Here is an 18,355-nt window from a genome sequence, read left to right on the forward strand (position 1 = left end):
TGTGTGTGCTTGTGGTCTTTCCTCTGTGTGTGCACATCCCTGGTCTCTCTCTGCACTCCGGTTTCCTCTTCTTACACGGACATCAGTCATATTAGATTCCTGCCCACCCTGGTGACCTCATCTGAACTTGATTACATCTGCAGAGATCCTATTTTCAAAGAAGGTGACATTCACAGGTACTAGGAATTAGGACTTCTAGGTATCTTCATGGGGGACACAGTTTAACCTCTACTAGCCAGTTATCCATGACTCATTTAAAACTCATTATTTTTACAATGAATGATTCTGTAGACAATCAGTGATTAAGTAGTAATTTTTACAAGTGCACAATATGAAAGATGTCTCCAAGGCTTTACACCTGAAATGAAAAATCTGGTGCAGACTGTTAAGCATTTTCAGAGAGCTATTTGGGGCCCTCTAATCAGAACAGCTGATGCCACCATATAACCCCAGTAAAACCCACTATACTCCAGAATATTATCCAGTATAAACTGTAAAATCTGCTGGACCTTGGTTTTTACACAGTGTGTAAAATAAGGGTGTTCGGGAAAATTTTAGTTTTGCTTTTAAATTTCTGTGCTTCATTGAGGTTTATATATGAAAGGAGGAGGATAAGAGCATGTAGATAATATGAAGAATAGTATCCATGCCATTTATCTGAAAACTGAAATAAATGAGCAGTTATTCTGCACTTCTGCTAACCTTACTAGATTATTTTTTCTTAGTTATTTCAGAAAATACATAATATTTTTTTACTATAGCTTCCTTAGGCAAACAAGAAAATTTTGAAGGTTACATTGCTCCATTCTAGAGTGGTCAGTAAACACACACAATTATCTTGCAACTTGTGCCCATCTTTTGAGTGGGAATGTGGCAGGCAAACACCTGAGAAAATAACATTCAATTGCATTTTTTATTTTTTTGCCTTCATCAATTTAGACCTAGGTTCTTCCTAATTAAGTCCCAAGTGTGAGACTTACCCTAGAGTTTGCTTTATATCAGCTACACTAGTTGACAAGTTAACAATCAAGTTAGTGATTATATAAATCTTCTGCATCAACAGGCTAGTATTAAAGATTGTTTCATTGGAAATTCTACAATATCATTATGTAAACAATTTCAAAGACATTTACCATTTGTCATAACACAAGTTTGCCAGCTGCTAGACTAAACGAAGTCGGAAAGCTTCAGAGGAAGGGTTTTTCTTCCAGAGAAATCGGGGATCTCTGGTCATAATTAGAATTTCAAAGTGAAGGAAACATCAGAATGCACGTTGACATTCACTTGCAAGAGAGCTCAGTGAACTTGCATTAGCAGTTAGGGATAAAGGAAGTACCATGCTTATTTACATTTGTTTTATTTAGTTCAATTTTCCATTCGTTGAGACTTACACTGTTGAAGAAGTAAAAGTTTACCCGAAAAATAAAACCAGTGCACACAGTCAGGAGGAAGAGGATCGACCGCCTGAAATTGCTTCAGAAAACAGTTTCCCTTGGAATGTAGATGGCGATTTAATGGAAGTTACATCAGAGGTCCACGTTAAGTAAGTCTAATTATTTCATGCCCTTATATGTCCACCAATAGACACAAAACAGTTTAATGGAAACCTTCTTCCTGTGACTATCAAAGCAAGCAGTTGGCTATCTATATTTTTGTTGTTGTTAATCTTCACCTCTGGATATTTTTTCCATTGATTGTTTTTAGAGAGAGAAACATCGATTGGTGACCTCCTGAAAGTGCTCCATCCAGGGCTGGGGATCAAACCTGCTGTCCCTTGGTCCTTGGGTCCATGCTCTAACCACTGAGTCAAACTGGCCAGGGCTAGATACATTTTTTAAATTGGTAGGATGAACAGATAAAGGTACAATTTTAATAAAATATGACTTCACATTTGTTCATCAATTGTTACGGAGAGTCAATGCATTTTCTTTGGTTTTAAGTCTATACTGGCTTTCCTAATTATTGTTTTTAATAAACTATACAGCTAATGCATGTCTACAATTTCTATTTTAAATTTTTTAAATAAGTCAAAAATTTAAACCTTGTGACACCATCTAAGTAGCAGATTATTACAATTTAATTCATTAGTCTTTTAAATTTTCCTTTCACCAATAATTAATACTATAACACTTCGTGTTCAACAGTTCGCTTCTATCAAGTACTTTCCAAAGCATTCAACGTACTTTACATATCATTTAAGTAACAAGAGCAACTGGTATAGACAGGTTTAGGAACATGCAGAATCATTCTTGGTAAGCTTTATGACTCAGTGGGTAGCCCAGGAAATGTGAGTTCCTATAGGCACAATTGACTGGATTTTACAAAAGCAATAGAGAATATTAGTCAAGAAAATCAGTTACGAGGCTTTATAGTAACTTCCAGCGCTGATTTATTAGACACCTGCCCCAGTTTTTCTAGATTTCTGTTCTGCCATGAATGAGTATGTTTTTGTTGGCTATCATTAGATTTTTATTTGGTATTTTGCACCATTATCAATTGGTGTATGTGTGAGAAGTAATAGAATGATAGGTGAATAAAATACTCAATTACATGTTATTTCATTCTTTACAGACTGCACCCAAGACTTATCAATCTCTATGGAGAAAGCATGGAAGAAATGAATGATTCCAAAGTAACATGTAATTGTTTGTAACAGAAATGTATGAACTAAAATTTTAATATGAAAGCATATCTATTTAAACATGACCATATCTCAACAGGAAAAACTTATTTTTTGATGTTGCTAAAAATTACCTTTGAGGGCTTTAAAAAAACCAAGATTTTAAATTCTGGTTTTGGGGTTTTGGGGGGGAACTAAAAGTAAACATTTTATATACTTAAGATTTAAACATCATGATATATGTATATTTAACCTAGATTATTCCATCAATTCTGTTGTTATTAAATGTCCTATAGCCTGGTACAGACAGACCACAGAGTTCATGTAAGAATGCCCTGATTTTCCTAACGAGGTACCTAATCCAGTGAGGTTAAATTTCAAAATTAAACAGCTAGATATAACCAGAAACAGAACTATTACTTTTCAAAATTTCTCCATTACCTAGACTGCTTGCCAAAAAAGGAGTCCTTTTTTTTTTTAAGTTGCTATAGTACCAATTTTGTAAATCTTTTTTGAAGTGGTAGAGTTTTAAAATTCATAATAAAGTTTATAATAAATTTTACATTAAATAATGCAGGATCTGACCCAATAGGGAGCTGTGTCCTTCTTGCTCCTCCAAAATTCATGTCTTCTGGCAATTATAACACATCGTTTTCAATAACACTTGAAATGCTGTCCTTTCTGAAGAGGAAAGAACCAAATTAAAATTTCCTCAGGGTTCACCCTTGAGAAAGAAATTCTAAATTTGGGTTTGATTTTCTACCAATGATTCTGGACATTCTCCTGAAATACATGGATTTTTATAACAAAAATAGCTCCTGCTAAAAAAAAAAAAGTGTACTTTAAAATATCATATAAATGTAATTTATACTGGCACAGCATTCAGGAGGCTTGTGACTGGGTTTCACTGCTCAACTGCCTTCACAAATCTCCATGCATCCCTCTGTCCCCACCAATCACAGACTGCAGGCTTGTGATGGATAACTTAGTAAAGACTGACTTCTAATTTATCTATTTGATCACAGCCTGTAGCAGATTTGGCCAGGCTTCTTTATATCCACAGATTTAGCCCATTTCAGATACAATTATATTCTACATTCAGCATCTAGTTCATATGCATGAATAAATATCACAAAAAGATTATATTTGCAAATGTAATGACACTTATAAATTACTTAAATTCCAGAAACTATTAGAAAAGAATAAGATAACCAGTAAAAATTTAAAATATTTCAATGATCACTAAAACATATCATGAAAATTTTGATGTTATATTCACTGGGTACAAGCTAAATATATACATTTATAGTTAAATTTCTGAATTTTGTTTTCTCATTTCCCTGTAGAAGAAAATGCTCTCACAGACCCGATGAAAAGACATTTGATACTTATATTGAGTAGAAAAGAAGAACATCCAGTTAGTATTTTACAGAGTAATTAGTGAGCAATATTTCCTGCTGATAATCATTATTTTTGCAAAGCTTTGATTTTTAAAAATTATTTGTGAGGTATAGTTTTCATATTTTACAGACATCAGTGTATTTATACTTCAAACATCAATTAAAGTGCAACAGTCACAATCTGCTTCAGAATATAAGTTACAATTAAGTATGATTGTTTTGTAAAAAAATTTTTTCTTTTTTGACTAATGATGGATTTTAAAAAGTTACTCTGCGGCACCCTTGAAAAGTTGTTACAAGAGGACTCATGGATTTATACCTATATGAATATATATACAGTGATACCTCGGTTCTCGAATGCCTCGGATTTCGACCAAATCGGTATTCGACCAGGAGATTCGAGAAACTTTTGTCTCGGAATCCGAACAAATATTTGGAACTCGAACTTCCGAGATGAGCCGAGTTGAGCCGAATGGCGTTCATTCGGCCCAGTGCGCCTTGCTTGCGTCCTCAGTATGAGTGCAGAGAGAGAGTCACGCTTTGTGGAGAGAGTCACGCTTTACACTGAATTTAACCCTTAGACATACTGTACACTTTTATGTCTTGTTGAGACTTATGTTTTTCTACATATTATATACAAATTAGGCCAGTAAATAGGCATTTTCTGGGGCTTGGAACGAATTAATCCAGTTTCCATTATTTCCTATTGGGTTTCATTGTTTCGGTTCTCGAACAATTTGGTTCTCGACCGTCCTCCTGGAACGAATTATGTTCGAGAACCGAGGTATCACTGTATATTGAAGTTAGGTATATACAGAAAGAAATCCGTAGCTGTATAAACAATTACCTAGAAGTCATCCTCCAGTGTATAAAAATTCAGTCTGAAGTTTGCTCTTCAGGCCCATAATAATCATCAAATGCTGAATGGTTGCTGATCAAACCCATAGGAAAAGTATTACAAGTAAAGGTCTTAAAGGTGAAATTTGCTTTAAAATGACAGTGGTCTTCCTTTATGCATTAGGAAATTTGGAAACAACTCTTTGAATAATTCTGCTAAAAGTCCAAGATTTCTCCAAGGGATTATTTATCTTGAATGTTTTAGTGTTTTCTATCCATTTAAGAACTGAAATAATATCTTTGGATGTATTGAATATTACCTTTGCAGTTATTTTGTCTTAAAGAGTATCATAGCTTGGATTTTTCATTTGCATTAACCTTGTGCCATATTGTGTCTTATGAGTAAAAGAAGTACTTGAAAGAACTCCGAGCTGAGCGAAGTTCATGGTTTCTTGTAAACGATGCCTTAAATTAGATACTTGAGTCTGTTCTCTCCATTTAAAAGGAGTCTTTAGTCATCATCATCATTGATTTTACTGGTAACATAATTCCAACTGTCTCTTCTGTTTTCTTCTTGTAGGATGGATTTGTACTGTCTTTTAAAGAAGCCAGCCTGAAAAAATTATTGCATAGTCACTAGTATGTAGTTACTACACTTGTATAAACTATCTAAATAGTCAACAACAGTTTCTGTGATTTGATAGACAATAAGTAAAACAATGTAGAACAAAACTAAGTTGAATGAAATGACATCGTATGAGGACCTGCTGTATTTCTTAAACTGTGTCCCATGGAGTCAGTAAAAATTAATTTGGACAATACTGAGTTAAAGAGAAAATTTTTTTAGATCACTGCAGGACTTAGTGATACATGTGTAAATTTTCTAAAATTGACATTTGACATAATGTGCAGTGTTTGTCAAAAGGAGTTATCTCTAAGCCCTGGCCAGTTTGGCTCAGCGGTTAGAGCATCAGCCTGTGGATCAGAGAGTCCCGGGTTTGGTTCCCACTAAGGGCACGTACCTCAGTTGCAGTTTGTCCCCAGCCCTGGTTGGAGTTGTGTGGGTGGCAACCACTCAATGTGTCTCTCTCACATCAATGTTTCTCTCTCTCTCTCTCCCTCTCTCCCTCTTACTCTATCTGAAGATAAATGCAAAAATGTTCTCGAGTGAGGATTTAGAAAAAAAGGAGTTATCTTTAAGATGGCATATTTTTCTCGAAGGACTTTTGTACTGAAGTAAGGAGAAATGGGATTCATCAGTACAGTATGTTCACTTGGGAAGGGTCGCACATTTAAGAAAATCAGGGATGGCATTTTGGGTGGTTTAACATTGATAATTAGTAAAAAAGACTTACCTTCCACATAATATATGAAATCAATAAAAATAAAATAAGTCCAAGTACCAAGCTACTTGAAATGATCACTATAGTGAAATGACGTTTGGGTCTTTGATGATGTAGTCCTTCAAGCCAAACCTACATAAATTAACCAAAATAAAGAACCACCAGTTAAAATGTGCTCTTACTTCCCCTCCATGCCCCTAGTAGTATTTCGAACAACCCATCCCGTTCTCTTGATGGTTAGAACATAACCATAGGAAACTCTGGTAGCTGTTTAGCAGAAATAGTAAGCACGATGGGCTTCTGTGGTTCTTCCTCCAGTCTATCCTACCATATTCACCCCCTAAGAAAACACATTCCCTCTTTCCAGTTGTGAAAAATACCAACTCTCAGTAAAGTATTTCAAGCCTTCCATTGATTTGGTCAAAATCTATTTTCCTGACTAAACACCCTAGCAATGCTCTCTTTCCTACAATCTTACAGTTTAAAAAGGTGACCTTACATATGCCACGTTCTCATCCTTGTTGAGTTCAATCACTTTCGGATTTGGCTCTGAAAAAGCTGTTGCTCTGACTTCAAACTTGAGTGCTGAGGTCTCATCCTGTTTAACAAAGGAAGATCACTGTAGCCTGATTCATAATTTCATTTCATGAAGACATTCACAGAACTAATTTCTCATGATCCTTATGTAAATTTTCACAATTTATCTTCCCCAGTTTATTTCACCATCTGTAACTGATTGCAATGCAACGCTTCCTTTGTTTCTAAAGATATGGGCTTCATCTTAATTTATATGGCATCATTTTGTTGAGGTCCTTTTGTTAAACACAGCTACTTTTATTTATAATATCTAAATACTATTTGTTAGTTAGCAGAGTATTTTTCCCTAGGTATTGAAGTTTTATCCCCAAACAAGACTCCCCCCACCTGATAAATCTTTCCTAATATTCATTTTACTTGGGCTTCTTTCCAAGTAGTATTGTCATCTTACTGCTCTGATCAAATACATATAGTGTACCTAATACTGTAATGGAAAAACCTGGTACAAATAAGTTATAGTATTCAAATATAAAATCAGTAGATAAACTCGGAGCTTTACTGTCTAATGTAGAGACTTTATAACCCAGAATCCACACATACTAAGGACTTATAAAATTGTATGCAAAATTGAGTGTATTCATTGGGGGTGGATGAGAATATATACATATATATATATTTTAATTAATTAATTTTCGTTACAGATGTTTTTCCTTTTCTCCCATTGACACCCTCCTCCTGACCCCCTCCCCCCCACCCCATCTCCAGCATTGTTGTCTATGTCCATAGTTATGCATGCATGCATATAAGTTCTATGGTTTATCTCTTCCCTTCCCCCGGCCCCCTCTTCTGAGGTTCGTCAGTCTGCACCCCACTTCCATGTCTCTGGGTCTATTTTGTTCCTCAGCTTGTCTTGTTCATTATATTCAACAAATGAGTGAGATTGTGTGATAATTGTCTTTCTCTGACTAGCTTATTTAGCTTTGCATAATACTCTGCAGGTTCCTCCATGTCGTCTCAAAGGATACGAAATCTTTCTTTGTTACAGCTGTATAGTACTCCATTATGTATATGTACTACCACTTTTTTTATCTACTCATTTACTAATGGACATTTGGGCTGTTTCCAGATCTTAGCAATTGTAAATAGTGCTTCTATGAACACAGGGGTACATATATTCTTTCTGATTGTGTTTCAGGCTTCTTAGGGTATATTCCTAGAAGTGGGATCACTGGATCAAATGGCAGATCAATTTTTAATTTTTTGAGGAAACACAACATTGTTTTCCATAGTGGCTGCACCAGTCTACATTCCCACCAGCAGTGTACTAGAGTCCCCTTTTCTCCACAACCTCGCCAACACTTGTTTGATGATTTGTTGATGGCGGCCATTCTGGCAGGTGTGAGGTGATACCTCATAGTCGTTTTAATTTTCATCTCTCTGAGGATGAGTGATGTTGAGCATTTTTTCATATGTCTCTTGGCCATTTGTATGTCCTGTTTGGAGAGGTGTATATTTAGGTCCTCTCCCCAATTTTCAAATGGGTTCTTTGTCTTCCTTTTGTTGAGTTGTTATGAGTACTCTATTTATATTGGAAATTAGCCCCTTATCTGATGTATCGGCAATTATGCTCTTCTATACGGTGGGTTCCCTTTCTATTTTGATGCTGGTTCCTTTTGCTGTGCAGAAGCTTTTAGTTTGATATAGTCCCATGTGTTCATTATTGCCTTAGGCATAGTATCAGTGAAAATTCTGCTGCGTGTGATGTCTAAAATTGTGTTGCCTGCATTTTCTTCTAGGATTTTTATGAATTCATGGGTTACATTTAAATTTTTTATTCATTTTGAGTTTATTCTTGTGTATGGTGTAAGTTGGTGGTCTAGCTTCATTTTTTTGCATGTAGCTGTCCAATTTTCCCCAACACCATTTTATTGTAGAGGCTGTCTTTACTCCACTGTTTGCTCTTGCCACCTTTGTCAAATATTAACTGAGCATATGACTTGGCTCAATTTCTGGGTTCTCTGTTCAGTTCTATTGATATATATGCCTGTTCTTGTACCAGTACCAGGCTGTTTTCATTACAATGGCTTTGTAGTATACCTGATATCTGGAATTTTGATCCCTCCTACTTTGTTCTTTTTCAAGATTGCTGTGGCTATTCGGGGTCTTTTTTGGTTCCATATAAACTTTTGGAGTATTTGGTCTAGTTCTGTGAAATATGTCATTGGTATTTTATTGGGGATTGTATTCAATCTATAGATTGCTTTGGGTGATATGGACATTTTAATGATGTTAATTCTTCCAATCCATGAACAAGGTATGTGCTTCCATTTTTTTATATCTTCCTCTATTTCTTTTTTCAGTGACCTGTAGTTTTCTGTGAATAGGTCCTTTACTTCTTTGATTAAGTTTATTCCTAGGTATCTTAATTGTTTTGCCACAATAGCAAATGGGGTTGCTTTTTTAGTTTCTTTTTCATTGAGTTTGTTATTGCTGTACAAGAAAGCCATCAATTTCTTGACATTAATTTTGTATCCTGCTACTTTGCCAAACTCATTTATTAAATCTAGTAGATTTTTTATGGAGTCTTTAGGGTTTCCTATGTATAGTATCATGTCATCTGTGAATAATGACAGTTTCACTTCCTCCTTTCCAATTTGGATTCCTTTTATGTTTTCTTCATGTCTAATAGTTGTGGCTAAGACTTCCAGTACTATATGAAATAAGAGTGGTGAGAGTGGGCATCCCTGTCTGGTTCCTAAGAATATATTCTTGAATTGGGTTCGTCAGGAAGTCCTAAAATTTTTTTTTTACCTCAGTGTTTCCAAGTTCATTTCCTTAAAAAATTTTTGTTTCTTATTTTTGATACATTTTGATGTTTTAATTTAATTTCTTAAATATTAGATCTTAAGCATCATTTGAAATAGTTCAGAAAGAACTTTAAAGTTATACAAAATGGTAAGATAGCCAATTTCTTGATTTAATCAAGGTTCATAAGCAGTTAAACATGCTTCCTAAAATAAACCTCTTAATTATTCCATAGTCTATTTTTGTTTGTTTTTATTAATCCTCACCAGAGGATATTTTTTTTCCATATTTAGGGAAGGGGACAGTGAGAGACAGTCACATGGATTGGTTGTCTCCGGTATGTGCCCTTGACTAGAATTTGATCGCATGACCTTTGGGTGCACGGGTTGACTCTCTAACCACTAAGCAACACCGGCCAGGGCTATTTTAGAATTTGAAGTACCCGTTTAATTACTAAAGCCATGTCATTGAGACAAAGTAGTCAGCTAAAGTAATAAAACAGTTTTAAAGTTTCACTCTAAAGTTTATTTTTATTAATACCTGCTTAATTTATTAAATGCTTCCCAGCATACTATCCTATTTACATAGTTTGCAGACTCTGTATGAGCGTGTCCACAAAGCGGTCACTGTATATTAGACATACCATTTCTAAGAGGGATGGCCGGCCTTCCACCTGAATGTGAACACTGGCTTCTTTTCCACTTTCCATTTTCCCAAAATTGCATAAGAACCTTAAACACTGTGGATCAGCTTTTGTGCAGTACTTGAAAAGAATACAAAAAAGCTACATTAAAATTTCAACTTAAAAAAAATTTTTTTTTCTTTGATTTTAGAAAGAGAGAGAACATAGATTGGCTACCTCCTGCCTGCCTCCCACTGGGGATCGGGCCCATAACCTAGGCATGTGCCCTGACCAGGAATCAAACCGGTGACCTCTTGGTGCATGGGTTGACACTCAACCACTCAGCCACACCAGCTGGGTTAAAATTTCAACATTTTTAAAAGAGACACCCAAAATATTTCACACAGAATTAAGTCTGCTCTTGTTAGTGGCATTAAATAAAACACATTTATTTTAAAAATTACAACAAGAACAAAGTATTTGAATTGAAACATGTGTTCTATGAACTTAACTTCTGGGACAGACTTAAAAGAAAGACTCCTAATCAGAATATTGCTAAGTTGGATGTTCTATGTATATTGTAAAACTTGGATAATTTGAAGGGTAAGATTGTTTCCCCAGTTTTGTTTTTTTTCCCCCCCAGTAAATTCACTAAAATAAAAAGGGTCCAAATTAATCTCATTTCACAAAGGCTGCTCAGCTAACAAGGGCATGGAGAAATGTCTGGCTGGCACAGAAGGGACATTTATTAGATAAATAATGAAAATGTATGTGTTTAACCATGAGTCTATCTCAAATTTCCAATTATGTCTGTTCCTCACATGCAAGAATATTACCCGAACTTGTTTCTCTCCCATGCTCAACTGACAGCTCAAATCCATCGATACTTGCTTTTAAGTGTTTCAGATCTGAATGCTGGAAAACAAAACTACCATGAAAAATGGAAACTTACCAATAGCCTCTTATCAGTCTTCGACAAGAATGTAAATATGTCGCTCAGGGCCTCCATTGTGCCTTTTTTCTGCTCTGATGTACACACTCTTTGATAATTTGTAAAATGGCATTCCCCTGTAGTAGTCTATAAAGATAGAAAGCAAGAAAAATATTGATTAAATATTAGAGAGAACAAACGTTACATGGTTTTAAAAGTTCCTATTGCTTGTTTACACTTTCTAAAATATATCAAGTACTTCTGAAAGTGTGAAAATATTTTTGACAGATTCATTTGGAGAGATTAAATCTCTGCAACAAAAACTCAGCAATATTTTAGAGGTTTGGATATACGCCCTAAACTGATCAACTGGCCTTAACCTTACAGGAATGAGGGCAGTGTGGAAAATGCACATTTGAACATTAGCATGGAATTCAACATTTCTTGGGCTTCAGACACAAAACGATGTGTTATATAACACCACGTCCTACCATCTAAATGTGGAATTCAAGTAAGATTTTTAAAAATTAGGTCTCAAAAAACCTACTGAGTAGCTTTATTGATTGATTTTGGAAGAGTAAAAGCAATTCTGATGGAATCATCAACATAAGAATATTTATTCTTAAATAGTGATTTGAATATTCTTTCTTTAAAAAGGGCTGAAATACTAACTTCTTTCCCCTCAACAGTGATCTCAAGTTTTACGGGGAATTCTGCCAATTAAGTTACTTCCACAGGTCCATATCACAGAGAGAATGTACTGAAGACAGAATTCTGTTACTGTATCAGTCAAGCGCAGAGGTTCCGCTGGAATCCTCCAGTTCTAATGCAATGTAGCATATTCAAGGTGCATTCAGTGAAGGCAAGGTGAAGTCATAGCTGAGAGTAAGTGTGACTGAAGTGAGTAAACACACATCTCCATTTCAGCAGTATTACTTACAAGAGAAGAAGGGACACATTTTTACCTGGACATCCAAAACGTTGAACAACTTATCAGTTTGGGGGATAAAAGAATTCGGTAGCATTATCTCCAGGCTAGCATTTGGAGCCATGCTATGGCCAGTGTTGATAACCTGATAAGAAGTGGAAAAAATTTTAAACTTTTAAATGTTTCCATAAATGTAAGTACAGATGTAAATGAGCCTTTAGGTGAACTCGCATGCTTCGTGCAACATTTATAGCGGTGGAGGTCTGTAGTTGGCAGCTACACAGCAAAGGGAGACAGAATATTTATATTGAGAACTTTAAAAAGTTTGCTAATAATTAAGACCTTTGGTCATTATTCCCAGCTCTCTCCTCTTGTTATTAATGGAATAAAAATATCCTGGCAAGTGTTTTACTGTAGAAACAGTCTAAAGAAAGAGACATTAGCAATACATTTTGGTATGCACATTATATATCTAAAAAGCCACCATCAGTTGGTCCTCATAATTATCCCATGAGGTGGTACAACATGTAATTATTTGCCAGCTCAAAAAAATGCTAAGAGGTATTAGTCAATGATGTGCCCAAGATAAAAGTGACAAAAATTGGGACAAAACCCAGGTATTCCAATAACATATTCATACTCGGAAAGACTCACCAAACCTACAAGACCATTTCTTGGGACTTCAAAATAGAGGGCTAAATTTTTTCAATACTACTATATGCTAGTGTCACAAAAACTTGAATATACATAGACTCAACAGGATTTCAAGGTCGTTCTTCTTCACAGATCTAGGGTAGAGCCCAGGGATGTGCATTTTGGATAAGCATCCCAAGTGATTCTGATATACGTTTCGAAAAGCATTGGCTTACAAAATATCATAATGTACCTAAATCTGGACCCACACTACATAGATTGTTATCAAGCTCTAAGAATATTTGGTCAGTGCTTTTGGTTAAAAAAATACTTTTGTGGACATTATCTCCAATTAGTTACTAATCATCAATATCCATCATGCACCAACACTCTCAGTTAATAGTAAAAGATTTTTAATTTGTCTTTATAGTTTTATATTAATATTTCTGAATAACGACACTACTCTTTACTTTTAAAAAACAGTATTGAATAAATGATACATCACTGGCCACAGGTCATATTCCTATAACCTGAAAGGCTGGCTAAACAGACCTTAAATGGCGATACGGGAGGTAAGAGCTGACTTACTTGGTCATTCAGCCTGAAGAGTCACTGATTTGCACCTAACCAAGCCTACCCTTGGCCCATCCTGTCTTCCGGAGGCATCTCGAGCAGAGTCTCTTCCCCTCGTCACTTGCTAGTTTCAGGCATTCCCTCTCTTCCTACTTGCTCTTTCTCACCTACACTGTAAGGAGATGTGGGCTTGAATAGCAGGGACAGGAGCAAAGGCCTGGCAGCCTGAGAGGAAAGGGTATGGGTAGCCTGGGGCAGCTCCTTCCTAACTCAGCAGGCTGTGCTGGCCCCAGGCTGAGGGACACCGCAGGTACATGAGAGGTGAGCAATGCAGCAGAAACACTCTCTCAGCTTGTTACAAATAACAACACGATCAACTTTTCTTACGTGGAAAGTGAAGTTCATTTTCTCTGGCATACACATTTCAGGCTCGTAGTCCTCCATTGATCCATACATAAATGAAGTTGGGTTTACAAACCTGACAGAAACAAATTCAAATTAAATTTGCCTTTTTTTTCTTCTTCTCAGCATTACAATCTTCTCCATTTCCTTGCAAAGTGAATACAGGCATGTCCTAGGTGCTGGGTGGTGCCAGGCGCAAGGATATCAATACTCATAAGACACATAGTCCCACTCGAGATTCGTGCGGTCTACTTGAACGTTCATGGTCTTTTCTGATGAGGTATTATAAACAGTCTTTCTCCACACTCTGGATTATAGCATATCTCTTAAATATGCTCTTCAGTCAGTGGGTACCTCCTTAAGCACAACTGAACACTTTGGTTTCTTGGTAAGATAATTTTAGTCAAAATATAATGAAATTAATTAGAAAGCCATGTGCTCCGACTTGGGTGACAATATCTTTGTCCACCAATATCCTTTGCTTTCCATCACTGCCTGGCTCATTCTACTGATTTATGTGAATCTGGTAAATATGAGATACAATCATAGGATTCCCCTGTGACTCCAATATCCTCCTATACCTCAATCTATCATACCTTTTTTTTTTTTTTTTTAATCCTTACCCGACGATATTCTTTCATTTATCTTCAGATAGAGGAGGAGGAGGGAAGGAGAGAGAGAAAAACATCAATTTGACAGAGACACATTGATTAGTTGCCTCCGGCACAACCCTGACCAGGGCCGAGGACTGAACCGAAACTGAGGTACATGCCCTTGCCTGGAAACGAACCCGTGACTCCTTGGTCCGAGCACCAATGCTCCAACCACTGACTAAGACTGGCCAGGGCCTCACCTACTTTTGAGTTATTTTTTCCCATCCTGTAATTCCTGCTGGCTTGCTTTGTAGTGAACCCCAGATCTGGGGAACAATTCAAATGCCAGTAGGTACGGTACAATTTTTGTTAGAACACAAAGTTATTCATTCACCTGAGATTATACATGTGATCAGTAATGAACTTTAAGAAATACTTTTCTAGGGAAATCCTGACTCCGCAAATCACTCATATTTGGCAGCTGAAATGAGGTAATACAAATTAGGGAACCATTGCACAGGAAAGAAGTTAGAAATGTTCACATGTAGACCACACAGCTGAACAGTGGCAGAGCACCCCTAGGTCAAAATAAGATGTGGATAATAAAAAAAAGGGAGGATACTCTTCATAGGAAAACGAAGGAGGGCAGGCAAGACAACATTCAAAACCAGGAAACACCCAATGGCTTTTCTTTGCTTCTGCCTTTCTAGGTCCTCATCTCCCCTGAACGGCTGCCTTTACCCCCTGCTTTTTATATCTCACAAACTCGACACTCTATTTCATCAGTTTTCAGACACTGATATTTTATTTTTATACAATTAGATGCTATCTTTATGGGTGGTTATAAACTACTGGGGATGGTTTATAGTTAGAGCAACAAGGAAAGCTCATTTGTCTATTCTATATTTATCTTTGATTGCTTTGAAAATGTGTTTTTAGCCCTGGCTGGTTTTGTTCAGTGGTTAGAGCATCGGCCTGCAGACCGAAGGGTCATGGGTTTAATTCTTGGTGGAGGGCACTACCTGGGTTGCAGGTTCCATCCCCGGCCTGGTCGGGGCCACGCAGGAGGCAACCAATCGAAGTGTCTCTCTCACGTCGATGTTTCTCTTTCCCTCCCTCCCTTCCATTCTATCTAAAAATCAGTGGAAACATATCCAAAAATCAGTGGGAACAACAACAAAAAAGTTTTTTTACACAAATATTAATAGCCTAAATGATTTCCAATAAAACCATTAGAGGTTTTCTTAATACTCTTTCCCTCCTTCGCCACACATGTTCTCCTTGAATCAGAGTCGGAGCCACGTAAGCAATTACGAAAATTCTGTCGGGGCCAATACTGGGGCTGTGGGTGAGGAGTTCTGCGATTCATCGGGACGCCCTGCAGCCGGAGCTCTCGTCTCTCAGTCCACTTGTCACGTGGGTGGACACAGGTTTTACAGTGGTGATTTGGTCAAACTCGTAATTCTTTAAGCTTCGCATTTGCCACGAGCGCTGAGAATGATCAAGCAAATTGTGCACTGCCCAACCCCCGGGCCCTGGCCGTGCTGGGCACAGCTGGAAGGCCAGCCCTGGCCCCTCGAGGCTCCTCCAGTGAGAAATCTCCTCCAGCTGAGCACTGGTCTGATGTGGTCTCAGTGACAACGACAGGATGGATTAAAAGAACGAACAGCTGGGCAGGGGGCTGCAATGCCGAGGTCATTGTTAAGAGAAACAGCACAGAATCTTAACAAAAGTTTTAAGTATGGTTTTGACTAATAACGTATGCAGCCACGGAATTTAAAATCAGCTCTCGACGTCAGAGGACGCCACAGTATCTGCTCACCCGTGAACAGTTAGCATGACTTCGTACTTCAGAGGTATTGCTAACGTCACTTTGTTGCGTTTCAGATGGCCCATCTCCCCTTCATTTTCACTATAGAAGCAAATGGAAAACACCCTGTTAGAATCCATGCAACAAAAAAATCATCTTTGGAGAGAGCTAATTATATACCACGTAAACCTAATAAACAGAGGTTGGTTAAACAATGCTTTTCAGGCCCTGGCCGGTGTGGCTCAACGGTTAGAGAGAAAGTCTGCGAGCTCACTGGAGGGATGTGGGTTTGATTCCTGGTCAAGGGCGCATACTTGGGTTTCAGGTTCGATCCCTGGCATCCCGGTGGAGGCTCGTGCAGGAGGCAACCAATTGATGTGTCTCTCTCATATCAATGTTTCTCTCTCTTTCCTAGGTACCCACTTCCCTTCCACTCTCTCTAAAAAAAATCGATGGAAAAAATATCCTCAGGTGAAAATTAACCAAAAAACAAACAAACAAACAAACAAACAAAAACCCAGCCTTTCAGGGAGTGGGGATAAAAGTGAATGGGCTAGTAAGAAATTTTTATGACAGGGTTGGCAGAAATTTGCTCTCATGATTTGCACTGTTACTTTCTTCTGTGCTGGTTAAAGGTTTGTTTGTTTCTTAGATCATGTAAGAGAAGTTTTCTTCTATAGACAACGGAACACACTTTTTGGTTTGCCTAAGGCCCTCCTCCCAAAGTGCCTTTAGCACAGGTATTTTCCGCAGAGGGACACACCAGGCGGCATGCACTGTGATGTTCAGGTCCTCTTCTGCTTGGCTGAGTGAGCTCGCGTCCAGGAGAAAGCTAACGTCCACCTGCAAAACACAGCGCAGGAGAGCGCGTTGAAAAAATAACTGAATACACTTTTTATCATCTGAATGTTAATTTTTCTTAGTAGTTTATACCCTGTAGGATCCAGATTTGAAACGCTGTTCTAGAAATATAGGCTACCCCTCACTCGAGCAGCGAGCTACAGGGAAGCTGTTGGGTATGTGCCGATTTTAAAGCACCAGCATTTCCACAAGTGACATTCAGAGACAAAGCTCCTTTGACTGTAAAGACAGGCAGGCCCAGGCTGACAGAATTAGAGGTGCTTTAACAACTTGAGTGGGGACTCTTGCCAAAACACCTTTTTGTACAGCAGAGGTAACATGCCTGGCAGACAGGACCACCTGTGGCGGGGTGGGGGGAGTGTTGGGGAAGGGTGACACTGGGGAGAATTCTGATTGACATATTCACCTGCCCATCTTGACAAAACATGTGCGCACCCCCCTTTATATAGTGAACACTGCCAAGAATATAAACACAAGCTCAAAGATCTCAAGCCCAGCTGGTTTCGGTTTATTTATCACTTAGCTATGCACCCTAAGCAATAAAATAAATAAAATAAAATAAAATAAAATAAAATAAAATAAAAAAATAAAAATTTGTATGCAGCAAAAGCTTAAGAGAAACAGAAACATTTTATATTCATCCTAGTAAACAAAACTGATAAATGTTAAAACGCTTACCCTTGAGAGATAATCTACATATATGTAACCAACATTGCAGTCAAGTTGGACTAGGCCGGAGCTGTCTGTGACTTCACAGTTTATCTGCTTGTCTTCCTAAAAAAATGTTTAAAAACAAATCAGTTGGTTTAGGTAGAAAAGGGAACAATAAGTTTGTCACTCATGTTTAAGAATGGTTTTGGGGGAAAAAAATCATTCCCAAATAATTTACTTTTCTAGATAACTATTTTTAGAATAAATAACAATACAAATAAATGGTATAAATATGTATAGATGTGTATAGGTTTATTTTAATAGTCATGTGAATTTCCCACAGAATAATGCCTGGACTTGTGTATCCCCCATTCAATTCAAGATCCAGTTCCTTGCAAAACCACGAGGCAAGGAATTCAGAAGGTCTGTGTTTCACACCCCTCTTCTGTGTGGGATGTGAGAACATGTTTAAGGGGTATAATTGCAGTAACTAGAATCACAATCGTATATATACACACACATATGTATTCATCTATTTCAGGGAAATATACAGCTCTGTGTGTATAGATATGTATTTCCCTATTTGAGTTTTTCCTCTTACTAGTGCAAATAGGTTCTCAATGCTTTAGAGAAAGGGGCTAATAGATATTTTTGAGAGGTCAAAGGCCTCTCTACATGCCTTTAATGTGAGGAAGTGGTCCCTGGATAAGATCTGGGTAAATTTGCTAAGGAATAGAGAAGCATCAAAGGAGAAAAACATTGAGGCTTTTGTCTTTGAAATTCAACCTTATTCATATTTCACTGGTAGA

The 18,355-nt window shown here is 37.3% G+C and overlaps 2 protein-coding genes across 11 annotated transcripts in view; one reads left to right on the forward strand and one right to left on the reverse strand.

Annotated features, from left to right (window-relative positions):
* CERKL (ceramide kinase like) overlaps positions 1 to 2,653 on the forward strand; it is a 105,038-nt gene extending 102,385 nt beyond the window's left edge. The window contains exons 12-13 of the mRNA XM_036253669.1: positions 1,365 to 1,543; positions 2,572 to 2,653. Of these exons, the coding sequence (XP_036109562.1) occupies positions 1,365 to 1,543; positions 2,572 to 2,653 (261 nt within the window). The remainder of the gene's footprint in view (positions 1 to 1,364; positions 1,544 to 2,571) is intronic.
* A 458-nt stretch (positions 2,654 to 3,111) lies between these two features.
* Positions 3,112 to 18,355, reverse strand: part of ITGA4 (integrin subunit alpha 4) — a 78,080-nt gene continuing 62,836 nt past the window's right edge. For 2 of the 10 annotated variants that reach the window (XM_036253657.1, XM_036253664.1), the window contains 11 exons: positions 17,574 to 17,669; positions 16,729 to 16,877; positions 16,047 to 16,136; positions 13,617 to 13,707; positions 12,061 to 12,168; positions 11,117 to 11,242; positions 10,186 to 10,305; positions 6,700 to 6,798; positions 6,213 to 6,332; positions 5,178 to 5,470; positions 3,118 to 3,301 (listed from right to left, as the gene is read on the reverse strand). In XM_036253657.1, the coding sequence (XP_036109550.1) occupies positions 5,369 to 5,470; positions 6,213 to 6,332; positions 6,700 to 6,798; positions 10,186 to 10,305; positions 11,117 to 11,242; positions 12,061 to 12,168; positions 13,617 to 13,707; positions 16,047 to 16,136; positions 16,729 to 16,877; positions 17,574 to 17,669 (1,101 nt within the window). In that variant the 3' untranslated portion in view covers positions 3,118 to 3,301; positions 5,178 to 5,368. Of the gene's footprint in view, positions 3,302 to 5,177; positions 5,471 to 6,212; positions 6,333 to 6,697; positions 6,799 to 10,185; positions 10,306 to 11,116; positions 11,243 to 12,035; positions 12,169 to 13,616; positions 13,708 to 16,046; positions 16,137 to 16,728; positions 16,878 to 17,573; positions 17,670 to 18,355 lie in introns of those variants that run through there. The other 8 variants (XM_036253654.1, XM_036253655.1, XM_036253662.1 and 5 more) reach the window with 8 other exon arrangements.

The sequence above is a fragment of the Molossus molossus genome, unplaced genomic scaffold (genome assembly GCF_014108415.1).
Source record: "Molossus molossus isolate mMolMol1 unplaced genomic scaffold, mMolMol1.p scaffold_m16_p_11, whole genome shotgun sequence".
In the NCBI taxonomy this organism is placed as follows: Eukaryota; Metazoa; Chordata; class Mammalia; order Chiroptera; family Molossidae; genus Molossus; species Molossus molossus.